Source organism: Schistocerca nitens, chromosome 1, assembly GCF_023898315.1.
Source record: "Schistocerca nitens isolate TAMUIC-IGC-003100 chromosome 1, iqSchNite1.1, whole genome shotgun sequence".
Classification (NCBI taxonomy): Eukaryota; Metazoa; Arthropoda; class Insecta; order Orthoptera; family Acrididae; genus Schistocerca; species Schistocerca nitens.
Window position 1 is genome coordinate 1,060,038,386 of NC_064614.1, and position 20,834 is coordinate 1,060,059,219.

At 40.4% G+C, this 20,834-nt stretch overlaps 1 protein-coding gene across 2 annotated transcripts in view; it reads right to left on the bottom strand.

Moving 5' to 3' along the window:
• The window catches only part of LOC126197671 (inter-alpha-trypsin inhibitor heavy chain H4-like), a 164,960-nt gene that overhangs the window by 124,848 nt on the left and 19,278 nt on the right, over positions 1-20,834 (bottom strand). For both annotated transcript variants that reach the window (XM_049934655.1, XM_049934656.1), the window contains exons 3-5: positions 15,161-15,271; positions 11,720-11,858; positions 5,030-5,144 (exon numbers count right to left, since the gene is read on the bottom strand). In XM_049934655.1, coding sequence (XP_049790612.1) covers positions 5,030-5,144; positions 11,720-11,858; positions 15,161-15,271 — 365 coding nt within the window. The remainder of the gene's footprint in view (positions 1-5,029; positions 5,145-11,719; positions 11,859-15,160; positions 15,272-20,834) is intronic.

The following is a 20,834-nucleotide window of genomic DNA, read 5'->3' on the forward strand; positions in this document are numbered from 1 at the left end:
ATTGAACAGACCACGAAATTTTTCATTTCCTTTACTTGAATGAGGAAAAGAACATTTTATCTTTATTAAATGAAAACTCTAATGCTGATATACTTTGTTTAGTGGGTATAAGTGCAGATATTTTTATTTGTGGTCCCTTGAGATGTACATGTGTTGTTTTTTTTTTTTTTTTCTCTGCGTTGAAGAGTCTTCTCACAAACCTTACGACTTGATGTCGCACCATTAAGTGGACAACAGCTGTCAATATAGACTAGCTGTTTGGCAACCACACAATACCTGACCTCCAGGCTACGGTAACATAAGGATTAATGGCTTACTTTTGCCAGATGTACTTGGAGGTAGTAACCAACCCAAAAATATAGCAGTCCCAGTAGCTATAATCATCAGTTCTCAAATTATGTAATGTTATTCGGTACTCTCTCCCTAATCACCAACAGCAACATCTGCTTTTATACCCAATATATCCTGTATTTACTGAAGTAATAAAATCAAACAAGTTGAGAACAACTCTATATCCTGTGTTCCTGGGAAATTTATACATTCCTGTATATTTTAATTGCAAAGGCTTTCGTATGCAATCAGTGGTTGGTAATTCCATGTTACGTGCACAGGAATAGGAATGTACCTTTATCTTTATTAATTCTGAACTTTTCTGGCCAATAAAAAAACTCAAAGTGCTAGAGGGCTATAGTATTCCACCAATAATCACTACATACTTTGGCCATTATGCCCGCCATCTTCGTCTAGGTAATTGCAGTAAAATAAGTCCTACGCTATAATTGTCTAGGATAAGATCTTTAAACATATTCATGAGCAGTCTTCGCTTCCTTCTCTTAACGAAAACAGATATCGCTAAGGAAACTGGAAAGTTATTGATAACGTCACCGCCTTGTTGAAGAAAACCAACAGCTCATTTGTAGGCACCATTTATGCAAAACGTCTGAAACCGAGCTATCGATTCAGGCCTAAAAATTGAAGGTATGAGTGCAAAAATCAGTTTACCAAATTCTGTTTTCGTTTTTTGCAGTTGTGACTGTAGAAGACTGTCGAGATGGGAGTCGAAAGGTGCAGCGAGACGGCTGAACGGCGTCTCATTACTCTAGACGGTCTAGGCCCACAGCTATGGTTTCGTAAACTGCTTAACTGAGGGTGTACGAGGGGATGTGGATCATTCTACGGTATAGGATAAAGATATAGATTTTTTTCCGTGTGAACGCAATATGCAGGTGAGCAAGTATGTAGGTTAGACGCAGTAATCCATAATCAGAACAAGAAAATCAGATAATGCGAATGGTTAAGGAATGTTTAGGAAAACGAAATGGTAATCTGCTCTCATATATTCCCTTAGCAAGCATATTCCTACTGATTCCACAACTGTTAATGAATATTGTATTATATATTGTCACCGCAGCTGTAACGTTAATTCTCTGTGAAAGTCAGAGCTTTCGACAATAAGCACTATTGTCTTCGTCAAGAAATCCACTGATTATAGCAGAATACGGAATCGCACAGGTGCAATTGATGTACTAGTACACACTGTGACTTTAGTTGACACCGGCAGCAAGATCCAAATGTCATTTGCTGCATTTTTGTTTCCACCGACACATAATACGTGATATGCTTCTATGCTGTCTCTCGATATCGAGTACCAGCTCACACACACTGTTGAATATGATTCTCGTATCCCTATTCATATATAAGAACATAATAATTTCCGTCCCAAAGAAAGCAGGTGTTAACAGGTGTGAAAAATTTCATAAGTAATGGCTGTAAAATACTAACACGAATCCTTTACAGGCGAATGCAAAAACTGGTAAAAGCCGACCTCGAGGAAGATCAGTTTGGACTCCGTAGAGATGTTGGAACACATAAGGCAATACTGACCCTACGACTTAAATAAGAAGACAGGTTAATGAAAGGCAAACCTACGTTTCTAGCATTTATACAATTTAGAGATAGCTTCTGACAATGATGACTGGAAGACTCTCTTTCGAATTCTGAAGGTAGCAGGGTTAAAATACAGGGATCGAAAGGCTCTTCACAATTTGTACAAAAACCAAATGGCAGCTACAAAAGTCGAGGGACACGCAAGGGAAGCAATGATTGAGGAGGGAGTGAGATAAGGTTGTATTCCATCCCCGATGTTATTCAATTTATACAGGGCGGTCCATTGATAGTGACCGGGTCAAATATCTTACGAAATAAGCATCAAACGAAAAAACTACAAAGAACGAAACTCGTCTAGCTTGAAGGGGGAAACCAGATGACAGTATGGTTGGCACGTTAGATGGTGCTGCCATAGGTCAAACAGATATCAACTGCGTTTTTTAAATAGGAAACCCCCTTTTTTATTACATATTCGTGTAGTACGTAAAGAAATATGAATGTTTTAGTTGGAACACTTTTTTCGCTTTGTGATGGATGGCGCTGTAACAGTCACAAATGTAATAAGTACGTGGTATCAAGTAACATTCCGCCAGTGCGGACGGTATTTGCTTCGTGATACATTACCCGTGTTAAAATGGACCGTTTACCAATTGCTGAAAAGGTCGATATCGTGTTGATGTATGGCTATTGTGATCAAAACGCCCAACGGGCATGTGCTATGTATACTGCTCGGTATCCTGGACGACATCGTCCAAGTTTCCGGACTGTTCGACGGATAGTTACGCTACTTAAGGAAACAGGAAGTGTGCAGTCATATGTGAAACGTCAACCACGACCTGCAACAAATGATGATGCCCAAGTAGGTGTTTTAGCTGCTGTCACGGTTAATCCACACATCAGTAGCAGACAAATTGCGCGAGAATCGGGAATCTCAAAAACGTCGGTGTTGAGAATGCTACATCAACATCGACTACACCCGTACCATATTTCTATGCACCAGGAATTGCATTGCGACAAATTTGAACGTCGTGTACAGTTCTGCCATTGGGCACAAGAGAAATTACGGACGATGACAGACTTTTTTGTACTCGTTCTATTTAGCGACGAAGCGTCATTCATCAACAGCGGTAACATAAACCAGCATAATATGCACTATTGGGCAACGGAAAATCCACGATGGCTGCGACATGTGGAACATCAGCGACCCTGGAGGGTTAATGTATGGTGCGGCATTATGGGAGGAAGGATAATTGTCCCCCATTTTATCGATGGCTATCTAAATGCTGCAATGTATGCTGATTTCCTACGTAATGTTCTACCGATGTTACAAAAAGGTGTTTCACTGCATGACAGAATGGCGATGTACTTACAACATGATGGATATCCGGCACATAGCTCGCGTGCGGTTGAAGCGGTATTGAATATCATATTTCATGAAAGGTTAATTGGTCGTCGAAGCACCGTACCATGGCCCACACGTTCACCGAATCTGACGCCCCCGTATTCCTTTCTGTAAGGAAAGTTGAAGGATATTTGCTATCGTGATCCAGCGACAACGCCTGACAACATGCGTCTGCGCATTGTCAATGAATGTGCGAACATTATGGAAGGCGAACTACTCGCTATTGAGAGGAATATCGTTAAACGTGTTGCCAAATGCATTAAGGTTGACGGACATCATTTTGCGCATTTATTACATTAATGTATTTACAGGTAATCACGCCGTAAGAGCATGCGTTCTCAGAAATGATAAGTTCACAAAGGTACTTGTATCACATTGGAACAACCGAAACAAAATGTTCAAATGTACCTACGTTCTGTATTATAATTTAAAAAACCTACCAGTTACCAGTTGTTCGTCTCAAATTGTGAGCCATATGTTTGTGACTATTACAACGCCATCCATCACAAATCTAAAAAAAGTGGCCCAACTAAAACATTCATATTTCTTTACGTACTACACGAATATGTAATAAAAATGGGGGTTCCTATTTTTAAAAAACGCAGTTGATATCCGTTTGACCTATGGCAGCCCTATCTAGCGGGCCAACCATAGCGCCATCTGGTTTCCCCCTTCAAGCTAGACAAGTTTCGTTCTTTGTAGGTTTTTCGTTTGACGCTTACTTCGTGAGATATTTTGCCCGATCACAATCAATGGACCACCTTGTATAGTGAGCAAGCAGTAAAGGAAACAAAAGAAAAATTGGGAAAAGGAATTAAAATCCACGGAGAAGAAATAAAAATTTTGAGTTTTCCTGATGACATTGTAACTCTGTCAGAGACAGCTAAGGATCAGGAAACGCAGTTGAACGGAATGGACAGCATCTTGAAAGGAGGATATAAGATGAAAACCAACAAAAGCAAATCGAGAATAATGGAATGTAGTCGCATTAAATCAGGTGATACTGAAGGAATTAGATTAGGAAATGAGACACTTAAAGTAGTAGATGTGTTTTGCTATCTGGGAAGGAAAATAACTAGTGATGGTCGAAGTAGAGAGAATATATAATGTAGACTTTCTATTTTTAAGGAAGTGGAGTACAGCCACGTATGGAAGTGAGACGTGGACGATAAATAGTTTACACGAGAAGAGAATAGATGCTTTCGAAACGTCGTGGTACAGAAGAATGCTGAAGATTAGGCGGGTAGATCACGTAACTAATGAGGAGGTACTGAATACAACTGGGGAGAAGAGGAATTTGTGGTACAACTAGACTAGAAGAACGGATCGGTTGGGAGGACAGGTTCTGTGGCCTCAAGGGATCACTAGTTTAGTACTGAAGGGAAACTTGGAGAGTAAAAATCATAGAGAGAGACGAACAGATGAATACACTAAGTAGATTCAAAAGGATGTAGGTTGCAACAGGGCTAAAAACCGTTTATGCTCTAACAATGTGTTACGTTTATTAGTGAGGCAATTGCAAACTTTTTTTGGATTCCTGTACGTGATTTACGACGATGCTGGGAAACTACAGCCAAAATTATCCTTCATGTGTTAATACCAGTTACAGATAGTATAGAACTGCTCAGCGACAAGCTACCTTCCATCTGAAACACTTTGTGTCAATATTCCCGAACACTTCGTCCAAGCTGAGCTTGCAGTTGAGTGATACTTGGGTTAGCGCACTTCATGACGACTTACAATCATTGTTCAGCGACTCCAGGACCTCGTTGCTCTGCCGCAGAGTGGGCACCTCCACCAGACGCAGAGGCGCTTTCTCCTCTATATGCACCTCAACCGCCAGGTCATCTACTAGCTGCAACAAGAAAATGTTGGTTCAAATGGTTCAAATGGCTCTGAGCACTATGGTCATTAGTCCCCTAGAACTTAGAACTACTTAAACCTAACTAACCTAAGGACATCACACACATCCATGCCCGAGGCAGGATTCGAACCTGCGACCGTAGCAGTCGCACGGTTCCACGCCGAAAAACACTAATAGCTATACAGAAACGCTGAAACTAAAATTCGTTAGTACTAGAATCTGACATTATGATAACACCCACTATGCAGTTTCTTGAAATAAGGGAATGGAAATCATGCACCGAACAAGGTTCTTAAGGCCGGAGAAACCATCCTCGTCAAGTATTCCGACAATTTACATAGTTTGTGGTCACGCAAAATCCGAGGTTTTACGGCGCTGTTAGTGACTTTAAGGGCTAGAGGGATCTTTATACTGAATGATCTCTTCCATTATCTCATATCTCCTCCATCGCAACGGGCAGAGATTTTGTTGTCACTGTCATTGTGATTCAGCTGGTAGCCACAGGTCTGAGCCTGGTCGGTGATAGAGAATTTTCTGTATCTGTTTATGTTAGTATTAGGGGAGAGCGGGGGAAATACACGCACCTAAGGAAAAATCAATGTGAACCATTCGATACATCATTAAAACCTACGAAAATAAGTACATACCATACAATGGACATTTCTCCACATATTCCAATCGTTTGTAAATAGTTATAAACAGTACCTTAATTTTGAACATTAAAATAAAAAAAAGTGCAAATACGTGGTATTCCCCACCCCTGAGGGTAATGGCACGCAAAGTACTGGGTAATAACACGCAACACAAACAAACCATAAAAATGTACAATACTTGCTATTTTTATTTGCTTATTAGTTACTACAAGTAGTAAACAGTATATTTAAGAACGAAATAATGTAATTCTACAGACATCTCTTATAATTTTCGTTTTTTACATTTTTATTGACGTGAAAGAGTTCATTTTCTCATATAGCAAAAGATCGAACTTGTAACCTTTTGGAGTGTTCCAGCCACTACATTCTTCATGGCTCCATCTGCTACAAGAAATACATCGATACCATAGTTCTCCATCGTTCCAAAACTCTCCACAAACCAAACGGACATCTTCTGAAATCGCCAATGGATCAATATCGTCCATTTCATCGTCATCACAAATGTTCTGCAAGTCCAGATTTAGCTCATCCTCGCTGCTACTTTCACTTTCTTGGTGGTGTTTCTTCTTATATAGTGTCTGTTGCTTCTTCGAGACTTTTGTAAGTTGCCGATTTCTGCTCTTATCTGCTTTATCCTTAATATTTCTTTTCTTGTTTCCTTCAGCTTTCTTTTTCATGGCTTCTTTTTCTTTCTTTATTGATGACTCTGTTATCAGTTTATTCTTCTCTGGTTTTGCTGTAAGGATCACTGACTTTCCCTTAGGCTTTCCCTTGGCTTGTTTCGTCCTAGGAAGAAGCTGTTTTTGTTTAGGAACACGAGATATGTCAAATACACTAACGTGCTCAACACATGGCCTCTTAGTTGATATTGTGTCCTCTTCTAGGCCTACTAGATGTGCAACATCTTCTGCTGGAGATACAGGAATCTGTTCTTGACACCTTTTGGGGATATGTGGCTCGTTTGTAGATTCAACCACTTCATTTCCATTTGTTGCATTCAGAACCTCTTCATCTTCAAGGAAAACATCTCTGAAGATCTCACATTGTTGTAAGTCGTCAGGTTGAAATTTGTTTGGATTGAAAGAGCAAATCCCACCTGCCTTAAACCCTGATGCCCTTTGTCCATGGTAGCGACCTTAATATATGCCTTATTAAAATGTTCTGCTAACTCATATGGTGTAATTTTTTGATACACCTGTGACTTCATATACATGTCACATTCACGATTGAAGTCTGATTTCAAAGAAGAAAAGAATGTAACATCTATTGGTTGAAGCTTGTGAGAAGTGTGTGGAGGTATGGTTACCATGACAATAGTGTTTTTTTTTACAAAATTCAAAAAATTCAAGTGAAATGTGGCTGCTGTGATTATCTAAAATCAGCATCACATGGTAATCAATAGTTGATTTTACATTGTTCTGAAAATGTTGGATCCATTTGAAAAATAATGACTCATTGGACCAGCCATTGATGGAACAACCATACATTGCTCCAACTGGTCCACCTTTACTAAAGAGATTTTACATCCTCTTCCTGGGGAAGATAAACATAGGGGGGATGTAGGTACCAACAACACTGAAACAACATATCACAGTCACGTTTTTCCCCCTTTCCCAAGATGTGGCCCCACCTATTTGTTTAACACCTTTAGGAGTCACAATTCTCTCGGACTTTTGTACAGTATTTATGCCCCTTTCATCGACGTTGAACACTCGCCCCTCTTTTTTCAAAGACATGTTCTAAGTTTTTTAAATATGCATTAACCTCTTCTTCATTAAATGCCTGTAATCTGTTAATGCTAGTTGCTTCAGGTTTTCTCATGCTAATACTTGGGTTTCTTTTTAAAAATAGCTAGCCAATCCTTTCCAGCTAACCTACATGACTTATCAAAATTGTTTGCAATGTTGTTAGCCTCTGCATACTCAAATGCAATATTTCGCAGCTGGATGCATGTAATGCCATAGAACAGCTTGGACATTGTAATAACATGATCCCTAATCTCATTTTCCTGTTCTGTCGAAAATGTTGGGTTTCTTCCAAGTTTTGGACCCTCGGTATTTTTAACGTTCGTTCTCGTTCGCAGAGTAGCTTCATGAATCCCGAAAGCTCTTGATACTTCTCTTATTCTTCTTCCAGATTTGATGGCATCAAGAGCCTTACAAAGTTCCTCTTGCATCCATTTTGGTTTCTGGGATTTTCTTTTATAATATCTACCCATCTGAAATTTAATAAAAAACCTCGTTAGTATCGAAAATATAACCTGCAAGGGGGAATACCACGCACTTCAACAGCTGTGTGGCATTACCCCACTGTAAGTTCGATGACTAACCTAAGCATAAGTCGGCACCTAATTCAAATAGCGGGACAAATCTACAATTAAATTAAAGGTTTCATCTAGGGTTAGTAGTTGATATGCAAGAATTACATTAAAGCAACTTATAGTAGCACTTACCTTGCAAAATACAGCTGACCAAAATTACATGAGACATGCCGAAAATAAACAATACTTCACTGCTCCAACAATGCCACTGGAAAATGGCTGGCGTAAGCTGCATAGTAGTTGTTACTCCTGCCGGCAGGGTGTAGCACCAACTGGGAATAGCTTGCGCCATTCAAACTGCGTAAATCAGCCTGCGTGGGATTACCCACTTGCGTGTAGTTCCCCCACCTTCCCCTATCTACTTGACTTTATCAACAAGCAAGAGATAGTACTCTCTTCTCGCTCTATAGTCTCCCAACACTCTTCTTTTACTCAGGTATAGGAGGAGTTGGGTACAAATCTCCATCTGGCTATATCAATTAAAGCAAACGTCGAGGCAATTCATGTGGAAAGAACAAAATCGATTTCGTTCCCTCTCCCTAACTTATGTGAATTTGAACTCTGCTTCCAATAACTTCCTTGTCAAGGGGACGTATTCTCCTACCTTCCTTTATCGGTTACCTTTTTTTCTGCACTGGGTCCTGTACATTGTATTTGTTATTACTTTCACTTCATATGCCATTTCCTATGGCCAACATCTGTGTGTGTGTGTGTGTGTGTGTGTGTGTGTGTGTGTGTGTGTGTGTACGCGCGTGGGTGCGTGAGAGTGAGTGAGTGAGTGTGTGAGAGGGGGACAGAGAGAGAGAGCGAGAGAGAGAGAGAGAGAGAGAGAGAGAGAGAGAGAGAGAGAGAGAGGGAGGGAGGGAGGGAGGGAGGAAGGGAGGGAAGGAGGAAAGGGGGGATGATAATGGGAATGTCTTGGTCAACTACTCCTTCAATCATTCTTAAGCACATAGTCTTGTACTTAGATCTAATTATGAATGAGTACCTTCATTAAAGTGCAAGTAGTGCAAAATTACAATACTAGTGATGAATGACAAGGTCTTAGGATGACGAGCAAGTGCACGTAAACAAAGATCGGTCGAGCAGGTGTTTTGTAAACCAATTTTTTCATGTGTAATTAATTACGTTTACTTAAGAGTCTTCCAACAAACAGCTACATAGTATCCTAATTCCTACAAGTTATATTACGTGATTATTCTACTCAAGCTCAGTCAGGACAGTTACTCAATGGTATTAGATACTGATTCTAATGGCTTATTGCCAATAGTGTAATTGACTTGTACCTATTCGCCTCATTATGCACAATATGTTACATGTATTTACATCCAGTATCTGTATCAATCGTCAATCCTCTTCAGTTCGCTGCTATCAAAGGATTGTTGTTATACATGTCATATTTGTTACCACAATGTCTCTGTATCTATCGATAATCCACTGAAATTCCATGCTATTAAATGGCTATCTATATATACCTGTGTACGTGTACTTACTCGCTTGTATTATTTTGATCGCTAGGTCTATTGGTTAATTTGGATATATTTGTATCAAGGTTGTAGCACCTTTTGTAACGTTATTTCAGCAAATATTGGCGAGGATAGCTTGTGACGTACAACGGAATGATTTCTTTTTCTCCCTCGATAAGACCAGTTCTGGAGAACTCTTTAACCTGACGGTAAAAGTAGACATCGCAGGTTTGCAGTAGTGGATTGACTTTAGAAAAATGTGTGTGAAATGTAATGGGACTTAACTGCTAAGGCAATCAGTCCCTAAGCTTACACACTACTTAACCTAAATTATCCTACGGACAAACACACACACCCATGCCCGAGGGAGGACTCGAACCTCCGCCGGGACCAGCCACACAGTCCATGACTGCAGAGCCTTAAACCGCTCGGCTATGACTTTAGAGGGAATCATTTTAATACTGCACGATGGCCATCATTCTTCAGCTTGGAAAATCTCGCAGGAAAGAGAGAGCAACATAGAAGAGACAACGTGGGTGCTCCTAGCCAAAAGAGGTCTCCTATTATAAACATAGACCTTAATTTGAGAAACAAATTTCTGAAAACGTACGTCTGGAACACAGAATTGTGTGGAAGTGAAACACGGGCTGTGGAAAAACCGGAGCAGATTATAATGGAAGCGTTTGAGATATACTGATACATAAAAATGTTGAAAATTAGCTGGAGGACAAGGTAAGGAATGAGGTTCTCCGTATAATCGCCGAAGAAAAGAACGTATGGAAAACACTGAACAAATATTGACAGAAGAACACGGCATGTGTTGAGACAGCATGGTACTAGCCAACCTATTCATCTCAGAGTAGCACTTGCAACGTACGTCCTCAATTATTTGCTGCCTGTATTCCAGTCTCTGCTTTCCTGTACAGTTTTCATCGTCTAAGCTCCCTCTAGTACCATGGAAGTTATTCCTTGATGTTTTAACAGATTTCCTCCATCCTGTCCTTTCTTCTTGCCAGTACTTTTTGCCAGTACTAGTCTGCTTTAGATGTCCCTCTTGCTCCGTCCTTTCCTCGGCGATTCTTTGGAGAGAATCTTCATTCTTTACCTTATCAGTCCATCTAATTTTCAACATTCTCCCGTAGCACCATATCTCTAATCCTTCGATTCTCTTCTGCGCAGGTTTTCCCACAGCCCATGTTTCACCAACATACGATGCTGTACTCGAAGCGTACGCTCTCCGAAATTTATTCGTGAAATTAAGGCCTATGTTTGATACTAATAGACTTCTCTTGGCCAGGAATGTCCTCCTTGCCAGTACTAGTCTGCTTTAGATGTCCCTCTTGCTCCGTCCGCTATGTGTTATTTTGCTGCCTAGGTAGCACAATTCCTTAACTTCATCGCTTCGTGATCACCAATACTGATTTCAGGTTTCTCGCTGTTCTCAGTTACGCTACTTCTCATTACTTTCGTCTTTCTTCGATTTACCCTCAGTCCATATCCATATTCTTACTCATTAGACTCTTCATTTCTTTCAGCAGATTCTATAATTCTTCTTCATAGCAATGTCAGCACTGATATCCTTTCATCTTGAATTTTAATTCCGCTCTTGAACCATATTTTTTATTTCCGTCATTGCTCCTTCGAGGGAATTGTACAGGGTAAAAACTATAAAGGAAGACAGATATTGGACTACATCTGACACAAGTAATTAAGGTCGTCTGATGCCAAACTTACTCTGAGATAAAGAGGTTGGCACAGGAGAGGAATTCGTAGCGGGCTGCATCATACCATTCAGAAGACTGCTGTCACAAAAAAGAGCGGCTCCCCCTGTCGGAGGTTCGAGTCCTCCCTCGGGCATGGGTGTGTGTGTTTTCCTTAGCGTAAGTTAGTTAGATTAAGTCTTGTGTAAGCCTAGGGACCTATGACTTCAGCAGTTTGGTCCCATAGTAACTTACCACAAATTTCCAAATTTTCACAAAAAAGAAGTTCACTCTAGTAACAAGGAAGTTCTCTTACTCTTCTAGTACAAACATAGTTCTACATTAGAGGTAACACGGACAGTATAACAGAAGTAACAGTCGCCTGTGATACGGCATTTGCGCCCCCGTTAGCCAGTGGTCGGCATACCTGTCGAGGACTGATGTTGATGCGGAGGTTGTAGGCCCCTGTTTCTCTCTGCAACAGCTCTTCATATGTCAGGTTGAAGGTTACTTTTTTCTGCGCCTCAACATTCACCAACACGTGTACCACTTCGGAATCGCGTACACTGCAACATTCGATAGTAACATTACGCTAACAAATAAAAATAACGTAAGATATTTGTAATATGGTGAATGAAAGTCATAAACTCGTTCATCCGCGCCCGCGCACGCTCGGAAACACACACACACACACACACACACACACACACACACACGAACACAAGGAAACACATATATCCATAAACCTTTTAGATCCCTCTTCTAGGTAACTATTAGGAGAGATATCAGTAAATCTGGATTCATTTCATTGTCAATTTCTTTCTCCAAAGTTCGGAAAACGTGACCCACTTAAGAATGGTTGAACATATCTGTGGAGGAGATTAGTGTTTAACGTCCCGTCGACTACGAGGTCGTTAGAGACGGAAGACGGAGCAGAAGCTCGGATTAGGGAAGAATGGGGAAGGAAATCGGTCGTGCCCTTTCACAGAAGACATCCCGGCATTTGCCTGAAGTGATTTAGTGACATCACAGAAAACCTAAATCAGGATGGTCGGACGAGGATTTGAACCGTCGTCCTCCCGAATGAACATATCTGTAAATTAGATTCTGTGTCACTTACAATGGTGGTTTCAGAAGGGCCTCGTCACTGAATATACCACGTACCATGTCTCTTACCATGTATTAAGATATCTGATTTCACCTATTAGGAGTTTTTGAGATTTATCTAAGGAATTTGCCTCTGCATTTCGCAACACTATTCTGAAGAAACTCAAAGTTTAAGGCTTTCACGGAAAAATGAATAAGTGGTTCACGTCATATTTAACCGATAAGACGCAGGGGGTCATTTTACAATGCTCATGCAGCTTTTACGATGAATCTTCCGAGTGAGAAAAATTACTACGGAATACTTAATTTTATTTTAGTCTACAATTTTAAAAAAAATTGTCCTCAGACTATCGATTTCTGTCAGTAGTGACCGTCTTCAGATCTGCAGAAAACAAGGAAACAAAACACAGCTGAGGGACAGTCTATACTTTGTAATCAAGTATTATGTTACAATGAAAAGCATTACTGTCATACATATGAAATATGTGCTTAAAATGTGATGACGCATGCCTGTTCAGAACATTTCCTGATTAATAAATTCGGTGTGGAATCGTCAAATAAATCTATTTAGTTTATAGTCTGGTGATGATACGTTGTTCACGACTGGCATTTTAATCTGAAATACGTAGAAGGTGGAGAAGTTCCGCATTCATCAGTTTCAGCGATTTCTTTTCGAATTCTTTAAGAAGTTGGTAGCAATGTATGTTTTGCTGTTCAGTTTAGATATTCCTAGTTGGGTCTCTGCGAACAATTATTTCATTTTTTGCAAATTTCTGTTTTATCAATAAAACCCCGTGTCTGCTCTAGTGGCCATTGTCTCCTCTTTGTCTAACTTCCGACTAACATCTTTACTGGCTGGATAATTTCCAGTTTCGGCATCTTTGCTGCTTAACATGTAATTTTAGTCTGAACTAAGACGCGCCTGACTCTTTTCTTCTTAACATTTATTCAGCAAAGTAAGTTCACCATCATTCAGCTTGATATTTGTTTAGTCAGTTACTTCGCAATTAAAGCAATGTTAATCAAAGGCAAACTTAGTTTTTGCAATATTTGAAATCTGAAATTTCGACAGTTTTCTAAAATTTTTGTTTCACTTTTTTTCGATTTTGTAACATTATCCTGAACCCTATCAGAAATCTCTTGTCACAAAAGTTGAAATTTGTTACAAAAATATTCTTTACTTACTTGTAAATGTTGTTCAAAATCTTCTCTATTAAATACCTTTTTTCGATTCATGTAACTAGGCCTTCATTCTCTTAATCTCAGATTTGGTTTTAACTGATAAGGAAAATGTTGAATCCTGTTTAATTTTCACCTTGGCTTACGGCACCTGCTGCAATACATTGCTTGTTGGTCTTAATATTGATTATCTCGGAACTTATTTTCTGCTTTAGTTCACGGAGCCTTTTAACTCTTGTGTAAACAAGACATGGCGGTAGTTTCACAAGCTGTAACATAATCAAAACTTGTGATCAAGGATCTGCAGTATTTGTTTCGTTTAATCCAGTCCGTGATCATAACAAAGAAAGATCTTCACCTGAGGATAAAAAAAGAATTTGTGATCACTGACTGGAATAAAATAAACATAATATACACTTCCTGGATCTCTGTTTTTATTCACAACAATGTCGCGGGTAGTGAAATTATTACTGGCGTTTTGCAAGGCTTGATTCTGGGGCCTACTGACCCTCCACGTTAAAGCGATGAAGCAGAAATAGTGAACTTTCGTGGTAATACGAGCGGCATAACGAAGCTCGCTAGAGGTGCAACAGCAGAAGAAGCAATAAATGAAAAGTTCAAATGTATTATTGATTGGTTCTGGCCAAATAGTGTACTACTTAATTTATAAGCACCGTTTATTCAATTCTTTATGAGGCAAATATTATATAACAATACACTTGAAGGAAAGTAAATACGGAAAACTGATTGTTCTAGCCATGAGTTATAAATCTTCTCAAACGCTTGAGTTCAGCGACAGTTTCTCTTGGTCTAATTGCTGGTTTTGGATATAAAAGCATTGTAAAAGTAGCTTACTTTTCTCATACGTTTGTTCATTAACGTCATGTGAAATAATTTTATGGGGCAATTTCGCGTGTAGATACAAATGATTCATTGCAAGGAGACATCCTGTAATCATAATATCTGATGTTGGCTCTCATATTTCATTTAGGTAAGTGCTTAAAAACTAGGAAAACTAACAACTTACTCACAACAGATTTACTTGCTTAAGGAGTTTTTTGTTAACAGTCAGGGGCAATTGGAAAATATCATGCCATCTCCCGTGTCAGCTAAACTTGCCGTGATGTAATGAAAGTTCTAGAAAAAACTTGAGATTATTTCTGCCTGACAGCTCTTTCTACTCAACAGATAAACTCCTGGGCAGACACTATCCGTATATGATTGGGTTGTACTTATGAAAAATAGTTATAGGACTATAAAAATTTTGTTTGGTGAGTGTCCAGCATGTAGATATGACTTCACAGAGAAAAAGTACCATGTTTGTGAATGCACTTGTATGTTCCACATCGTAGAGGGTGGTCATGAATATGACAACTAAAGCACACATAGATATGTACACACACACACACACACACACACACACACACACACACACATTTATGACAAGACCCTAGGTTGCTTTTTTGAAGTGCATTATTATTGCAGTCGATTATTAGATGAGAATCTGGTAGCTGCTTGGCTGTTGGCATGTGCCGCTGCCTCTGAGACGTTACTACAGCTGCGTGTGTGTGTGTACCCACACCTGAGAGCGACGTGTGCCGCGCCGCGCCCTTCCGCCACCGCTGCCTGGTACTGCTGGCGGGCCTCCTCTTTGCCTCGCACGAACGCCTCATACGCCACGCCGTCCATCTCTCTGCAAAAACAGTCACCCACGTCACTCACTTTCCTCCTACAAAATTTGCAGTCAGTGGGTGTGTCGAATCAGTCATTCAAAGACAATAGCAGAACAGCACGGATGCACGATAAATCTCATTTCATCAGTACAAAACCCCTCTTCACGCACAACGTAAAGGCACAGTAAATTCTCATTACAGATAAACCAATTCATTTTCTTTCTTAATTTGTTATAAATTTGCTTCAAATCATCTTATTTGGTGTACAAGCTGATGTACAATCACAGTAGCAATGTGATGCCACCGATGAGCGGCGTGTAAAACTAACCAACATTGTGCAAAGAACGTCAAATATCTGTATTAAATAGCACAAAATAAAATTCTGTATTCAGTAGTACACTGAAGTGAAAAAGTCATGGGCCAGCGAATGCACATACGCAGATGGTGGTAGTACCACATACACAAATTATGAAAGGGTAGTACATTATCGGAGCTGAAATTTGTACTCAGGTGATTCATGTGAAAGGATTTTAGACGTAATTAAGACCTCACGGCGAGAATTAACAGACTTTGAACGCGGGACGTTAATTGGAGCTAGACGCATTGGACACTCCACTTCGAAATTCGTTAGGGAATTCAATGTTCCAAGTTCCACAGTGTCAAGAGTTTGTCCAGGATACCAGATTTCAGGCGTTTCCTCCGAACACGGACAACGTAGGATTTTGTGTAGAGTTGTCAGTGCTAACAAACAAGCAACATTGGGTGAAATAACAGCACAAATCAATGTGGGACGTACGACGATCATATCCGTTAGGACAAGGAGGCGAAATTTTGCACTAATGGGCTATAGCTGCAGACGACCGACGCGAGTGTCTCTGTTGACAGCACGACATCATCTGTAACGCTTCTCCTGGGGCCGGCCAGTGTGGCCGAACCGTTCTAGGCGCTACAGTCTGGAACCGCGCGACCGCTCCGGTCATAGGTTCGAATCTTGCCTCGGGCATGGATGTGTGTGATGTCCTAAGTTTAGTTAGGTTTAAGTAGTTCTAAGTTCTATGGGGCTGGTGACCTCAGAAGTTAAGTCCCATAGTGCTCAGAGCCATTTAAACCTCTCCTGGGTTCGTGACCACATCGGTTGGACCCTAGACGGCTGGGAAGCCCTTGCCTTGTTAGATGAATCCCGATTTCTGTTGGTAAGAGCTGATGGCAGCGCAGACCCCACGATGGCACGGACCCCAAGTTGTCAGCGAGGCACTGTGCAAGATTCTGGTAGCTCCATAATGGTGTGGGTTGGGTTTACATAGAATGGACTGGGTCCTCTGATTGTTCGGCTACTTGCAGATCATTTGCAGCCATTCAGGGACTTCAAGTTCCCACACAACGAGGGAATTTTTATGCATGACAATATCCCATGTCACCAAGACACAGTTGTTCGCAGTTCGTTGGAAGAAGTGCAAGTGAATGATTTGGCCACCCAGGTCGTCCGACATGAATTCCATCGAACGTTTATGGGACATAATCGAGAATGCTCGTGCACAAAAACCGGCACGGGCACACATTCGTTTCTCTAGATGGCTGTAGAGGCAGCAGGCCTAATTATTTCTTCAGGGGACATCCAACGATTTGTTCAGTCCATGCCGAGTTGCTGCACAACGACGCGAAAAAGGAGGTCCGATACATTGTTAGGAGGTATCACGTGACTCACTGTGTGCGACAATTCTTATTACATCATTCATACCCAACTAGTGCGAGCAAGACGGGTTGTCGTAGAAATTGGCTTTTTCCACACAAATATCGGATGGGACAGAGCTAATCACAATTGGAAATGTTTGACAGGAGATTTCCAGTTCCGTCATTCGCTAGATGACCGAGGGAAACTTTCCTGAACAATGGGTCGATACCGCAGATCGTAAATGAATTTGTTTCTGTGGCAATGTGTTTTAAATAAAAACTGTCTGTACATGTATTGTTTGTAAATATATGATTGATTGTATATAATGTATGCATGTGTGTGAGATGACTGAAGCCACTTCATCACATGGCAAAACCTATAGAGTCATTGACAATACTGTTACAGAGGTATCTATCAGTGTGAGAGTATGAACTTCGTTCTGGCTAACGAAGGTCAATGAAATATCCTACAGTTGCTGTTTGTTCATAACGTCCTGAATCAGGCCCTCCTAGTCCTAAATCGGCTGAAGTCACTGGACTTTGCCCAACTAGTATTTTATGTCCAGCCATTGCCGATGCCGAAGATCTGACAGTACAGTGCGTTTATTTGCCACAACTGTTACGAAGTGACTGTTGTACCGTACGGTGAAAAACCAGTAGGCACATGTGTAGTGGCAGCATTGCCTGACGAAAGCGGCCTGGTTTCTCCCCTGCATCACTCGGCAGCCAAGTGCTGGAAGCTGCTGTCCCCTGAGAATTTGTTCAGGATGTTGTGAACAAACTGAAAGTGACATTTCTAGCGCTACAGCCTGGAACCGAGCGACCGCTACAGTCGCAGGTTCGATTCCTGCCTCGGGCATGGATGTGTGTGATGTCCTTAGGTTAGTTAGGTTTAATTGGTTCTAAGTTCTAGGCGACTGATGACCTCAGAAGTTAAGTCACATAGTGCTCAGAGCCATTTTTTTGACATTTCAAAAAGGCACAAGTCTCTCTGAATTTTCATTTCACTAAAAGTGAAGTAATCAATAAAATGTACTGTTCTGACTATTATTTCAAGATATTGACTATACTTGTTTTCATTTGCAGTACGGGGAAAGAGAGACTCTCCAATGTGTACATTGTTGCAGAGTGGATTATAACAAACAATCTCGTTATCGACAGACATACAAGAGGAAAAAAATTACTTTATTAAAAAGGATGCACTTCAAACAGAGGTGACTGAAACTGACCATTATTTTCAGTGAAATCTATTCAAGTCGAAATAGTCAATTCATCTGTGATTAAATTGTGAAAATTTAACTGTTGAAAATTGTGAAAAGATTTCGTATGAATTCCACAAAAGAGTAAATAAACATTTCTAGTAGGAACTCTTGTAGTCCTTTGTAAATAACTATTGGTCCTAAAATCCATTTTGAAGAGTCATTATTTTAGATTGAGGTGATAAAATTTGAGTCAGAAAACCATCACAGTCTTTCGTAACACTATAAATACTACAAATTATCTTAGTTACTATTTTGATTGTGAACTCTGCATTTTTGTTTTTATTTTGTTTCCATAGTAATTATTCCGAGTGCGTCTGGGTGAATGGGTTCAGCGTTTTATTGGCATGTTATTTGTTGCACAAGGTATTACATGAAATAACAGTGTTGTTAGGCCTCATTGTAGCTTACTGACCACACATTCGCCAAAGTTGCATCAGTTATATATAAAAGTTACTAAAGCACAGTACTTGAACAACATGTGTTTGCATTTTATTAGCTATAACACGGTGTTGGGTGGCTGTTTCACCCACGATCAACATTCGTAATTCGAAGAGATGCTGAAGTTATAAAACACGATATCTGCATTATAACTGATATCAAATAAAAATGAAAACTCTGAAGCATTAACCATTCGGTGGATGCGCCTTTCAGATTTCTATGATTGGAACTTGTAAGAAAATCAAGGTTTTGTTCTTTTTAGTGACAGATGTGGTCACACAAAAATGGTCTGGAGAAGCGAAAAGACAAGATCTGACATTCCTGATTTTATATTATGGAGGATTTTTCTTCTTCTTTATATGGTAACGAAGAATATGAAGCCTTTTCCAAGGATATTTTCAGTCAGAGGGTAACTGCTACAGTATTTCTTTTGAACAGTAACTAAAAGCCTATCATTATAAAACGTATTATCAATACATGGTGCGTAACGACAGGACACTCAGTTTACCGAGTTCAATAGCGAGTCCACTGCTACGGGAAATTTAAGTACGTCGTCCTGAATACGCGTCCGAAGTGTTACTACTGTAGTTATCTATCGATGTACGGTCGTTGTTCAGCTGGAAGATCTTACGGCCATTTAGTTATAAGAATAGAAGACAGTGGCCTGGATGATCCAGAATTACACTGCACTATTCGGTGTTTCTACTATGTATTCGTCCTACATAATACCAAAAAGTGACGCAATCTTATGAAGAATGTTTCTTTCCTGTTGGCGGTAAGTTGCTTGTTTAATTGATGAAGAAACTGTGTGTGACACGTTACATCAGAGAGTACGCAGTGTATTTCGGTACATCTGATGTGCCAGTAATATTTTGACTGGGAATGTCTTCACCGAAAAATATGGTAAGTGCACATCTAACAAGACCACAACAAGAAACTGCACGACAAATTCCAGAAGACAGGGAACGTCACAGGTACAACCAAAAAGCGCTCGACGGAATGTGTCGACCCCAGAAAGTTTGATCGACGTGTAAGCTAATTGTTCTTCGAGTCCCATTAAGTCTGTGGGTTGCAATCCTGGCCAGTCTGACCTTCCTGTTGGTAACGGCCTCAGGACATTGTGGAAGTCTTCAACGATGCATCGTAACAGAAGTCCTACTCTTCATGACTTGTTACCCTAAGACAATAGAAAATTCGTAACTTCCTGTCAGCGTTTGATGTCATCTGCAACCGATGGGTAAGATATCGGTGATTGGTTTCCATCTAACGAGTACGATTTCGCCTTGACGGATATGTAATAGTACAGGTTTCATACATTTGAGCTACTGAAAATCACAGTCAGATGCGCATGCCCTCTGTGTACGCCCAGTACTCGAATGTTTGGTATACGATATCACATAGGTGAATCCGAGTCACATTTCCTCGTCGCATTCTATCACGTCACAGAGAAAATTGAGCGCTAGACACAGATGCTGCAACAATTTGTTAACGCTATACATGGTTTCAACCGGACGAAGCATGTTCAATTTCTGCTTTTAAGGTAACATTGTAAATTAAATTATAGAAAGTGTGACATACCAAAGATGTTATACGTGAGCGTACTAAAAACAAATTTACTGCAGGACCATACTCATTTACAAACATTAAGAAAAGCAGCAATTAATACTGCAAGCAGAGCTCACAATGAAGTGACATTGTGAACCGGCAGGCTTGGCGGCCTGGTCTGCTATCCTCCACACATCAAATTTTCCATAACCTCAGTATTTCTAATTTCATAGCACAAAGAAAGAAAAACTGGCTCTGATATATGAATACATATTCATTTGCAATATGTCCAGGTCACCAGGTCAAAAAAGGAAACGAGAAAAAATGTGTAAAGACAAAATCGTATGTTTCCAATGGGCGTTTTTTACACCAATTCTGAGCAATGCGTCAACACGTAGTGAAATGTCCTCTTACTCGAGCGCTGGCTTGAATCCGTCGCGGCATACCATCGATGCGGCATCTAATCAATCCTGGTCCAAACTATCCCTGTCTTCAACGCCGATTCTGCATAAGTTGGGCAGCCTACGTGGTCGTTGTCGACATGCAAAAACAGCTCGTTTCAATCGAGCCTGCAGATGTTCGACTAGATTCGCGTTCGGGGAGCAGGCTGGCTACTCCGTTCTGGTGATCCCACATGCTGGAGCAACGAGTTCACGAGTACAGCACA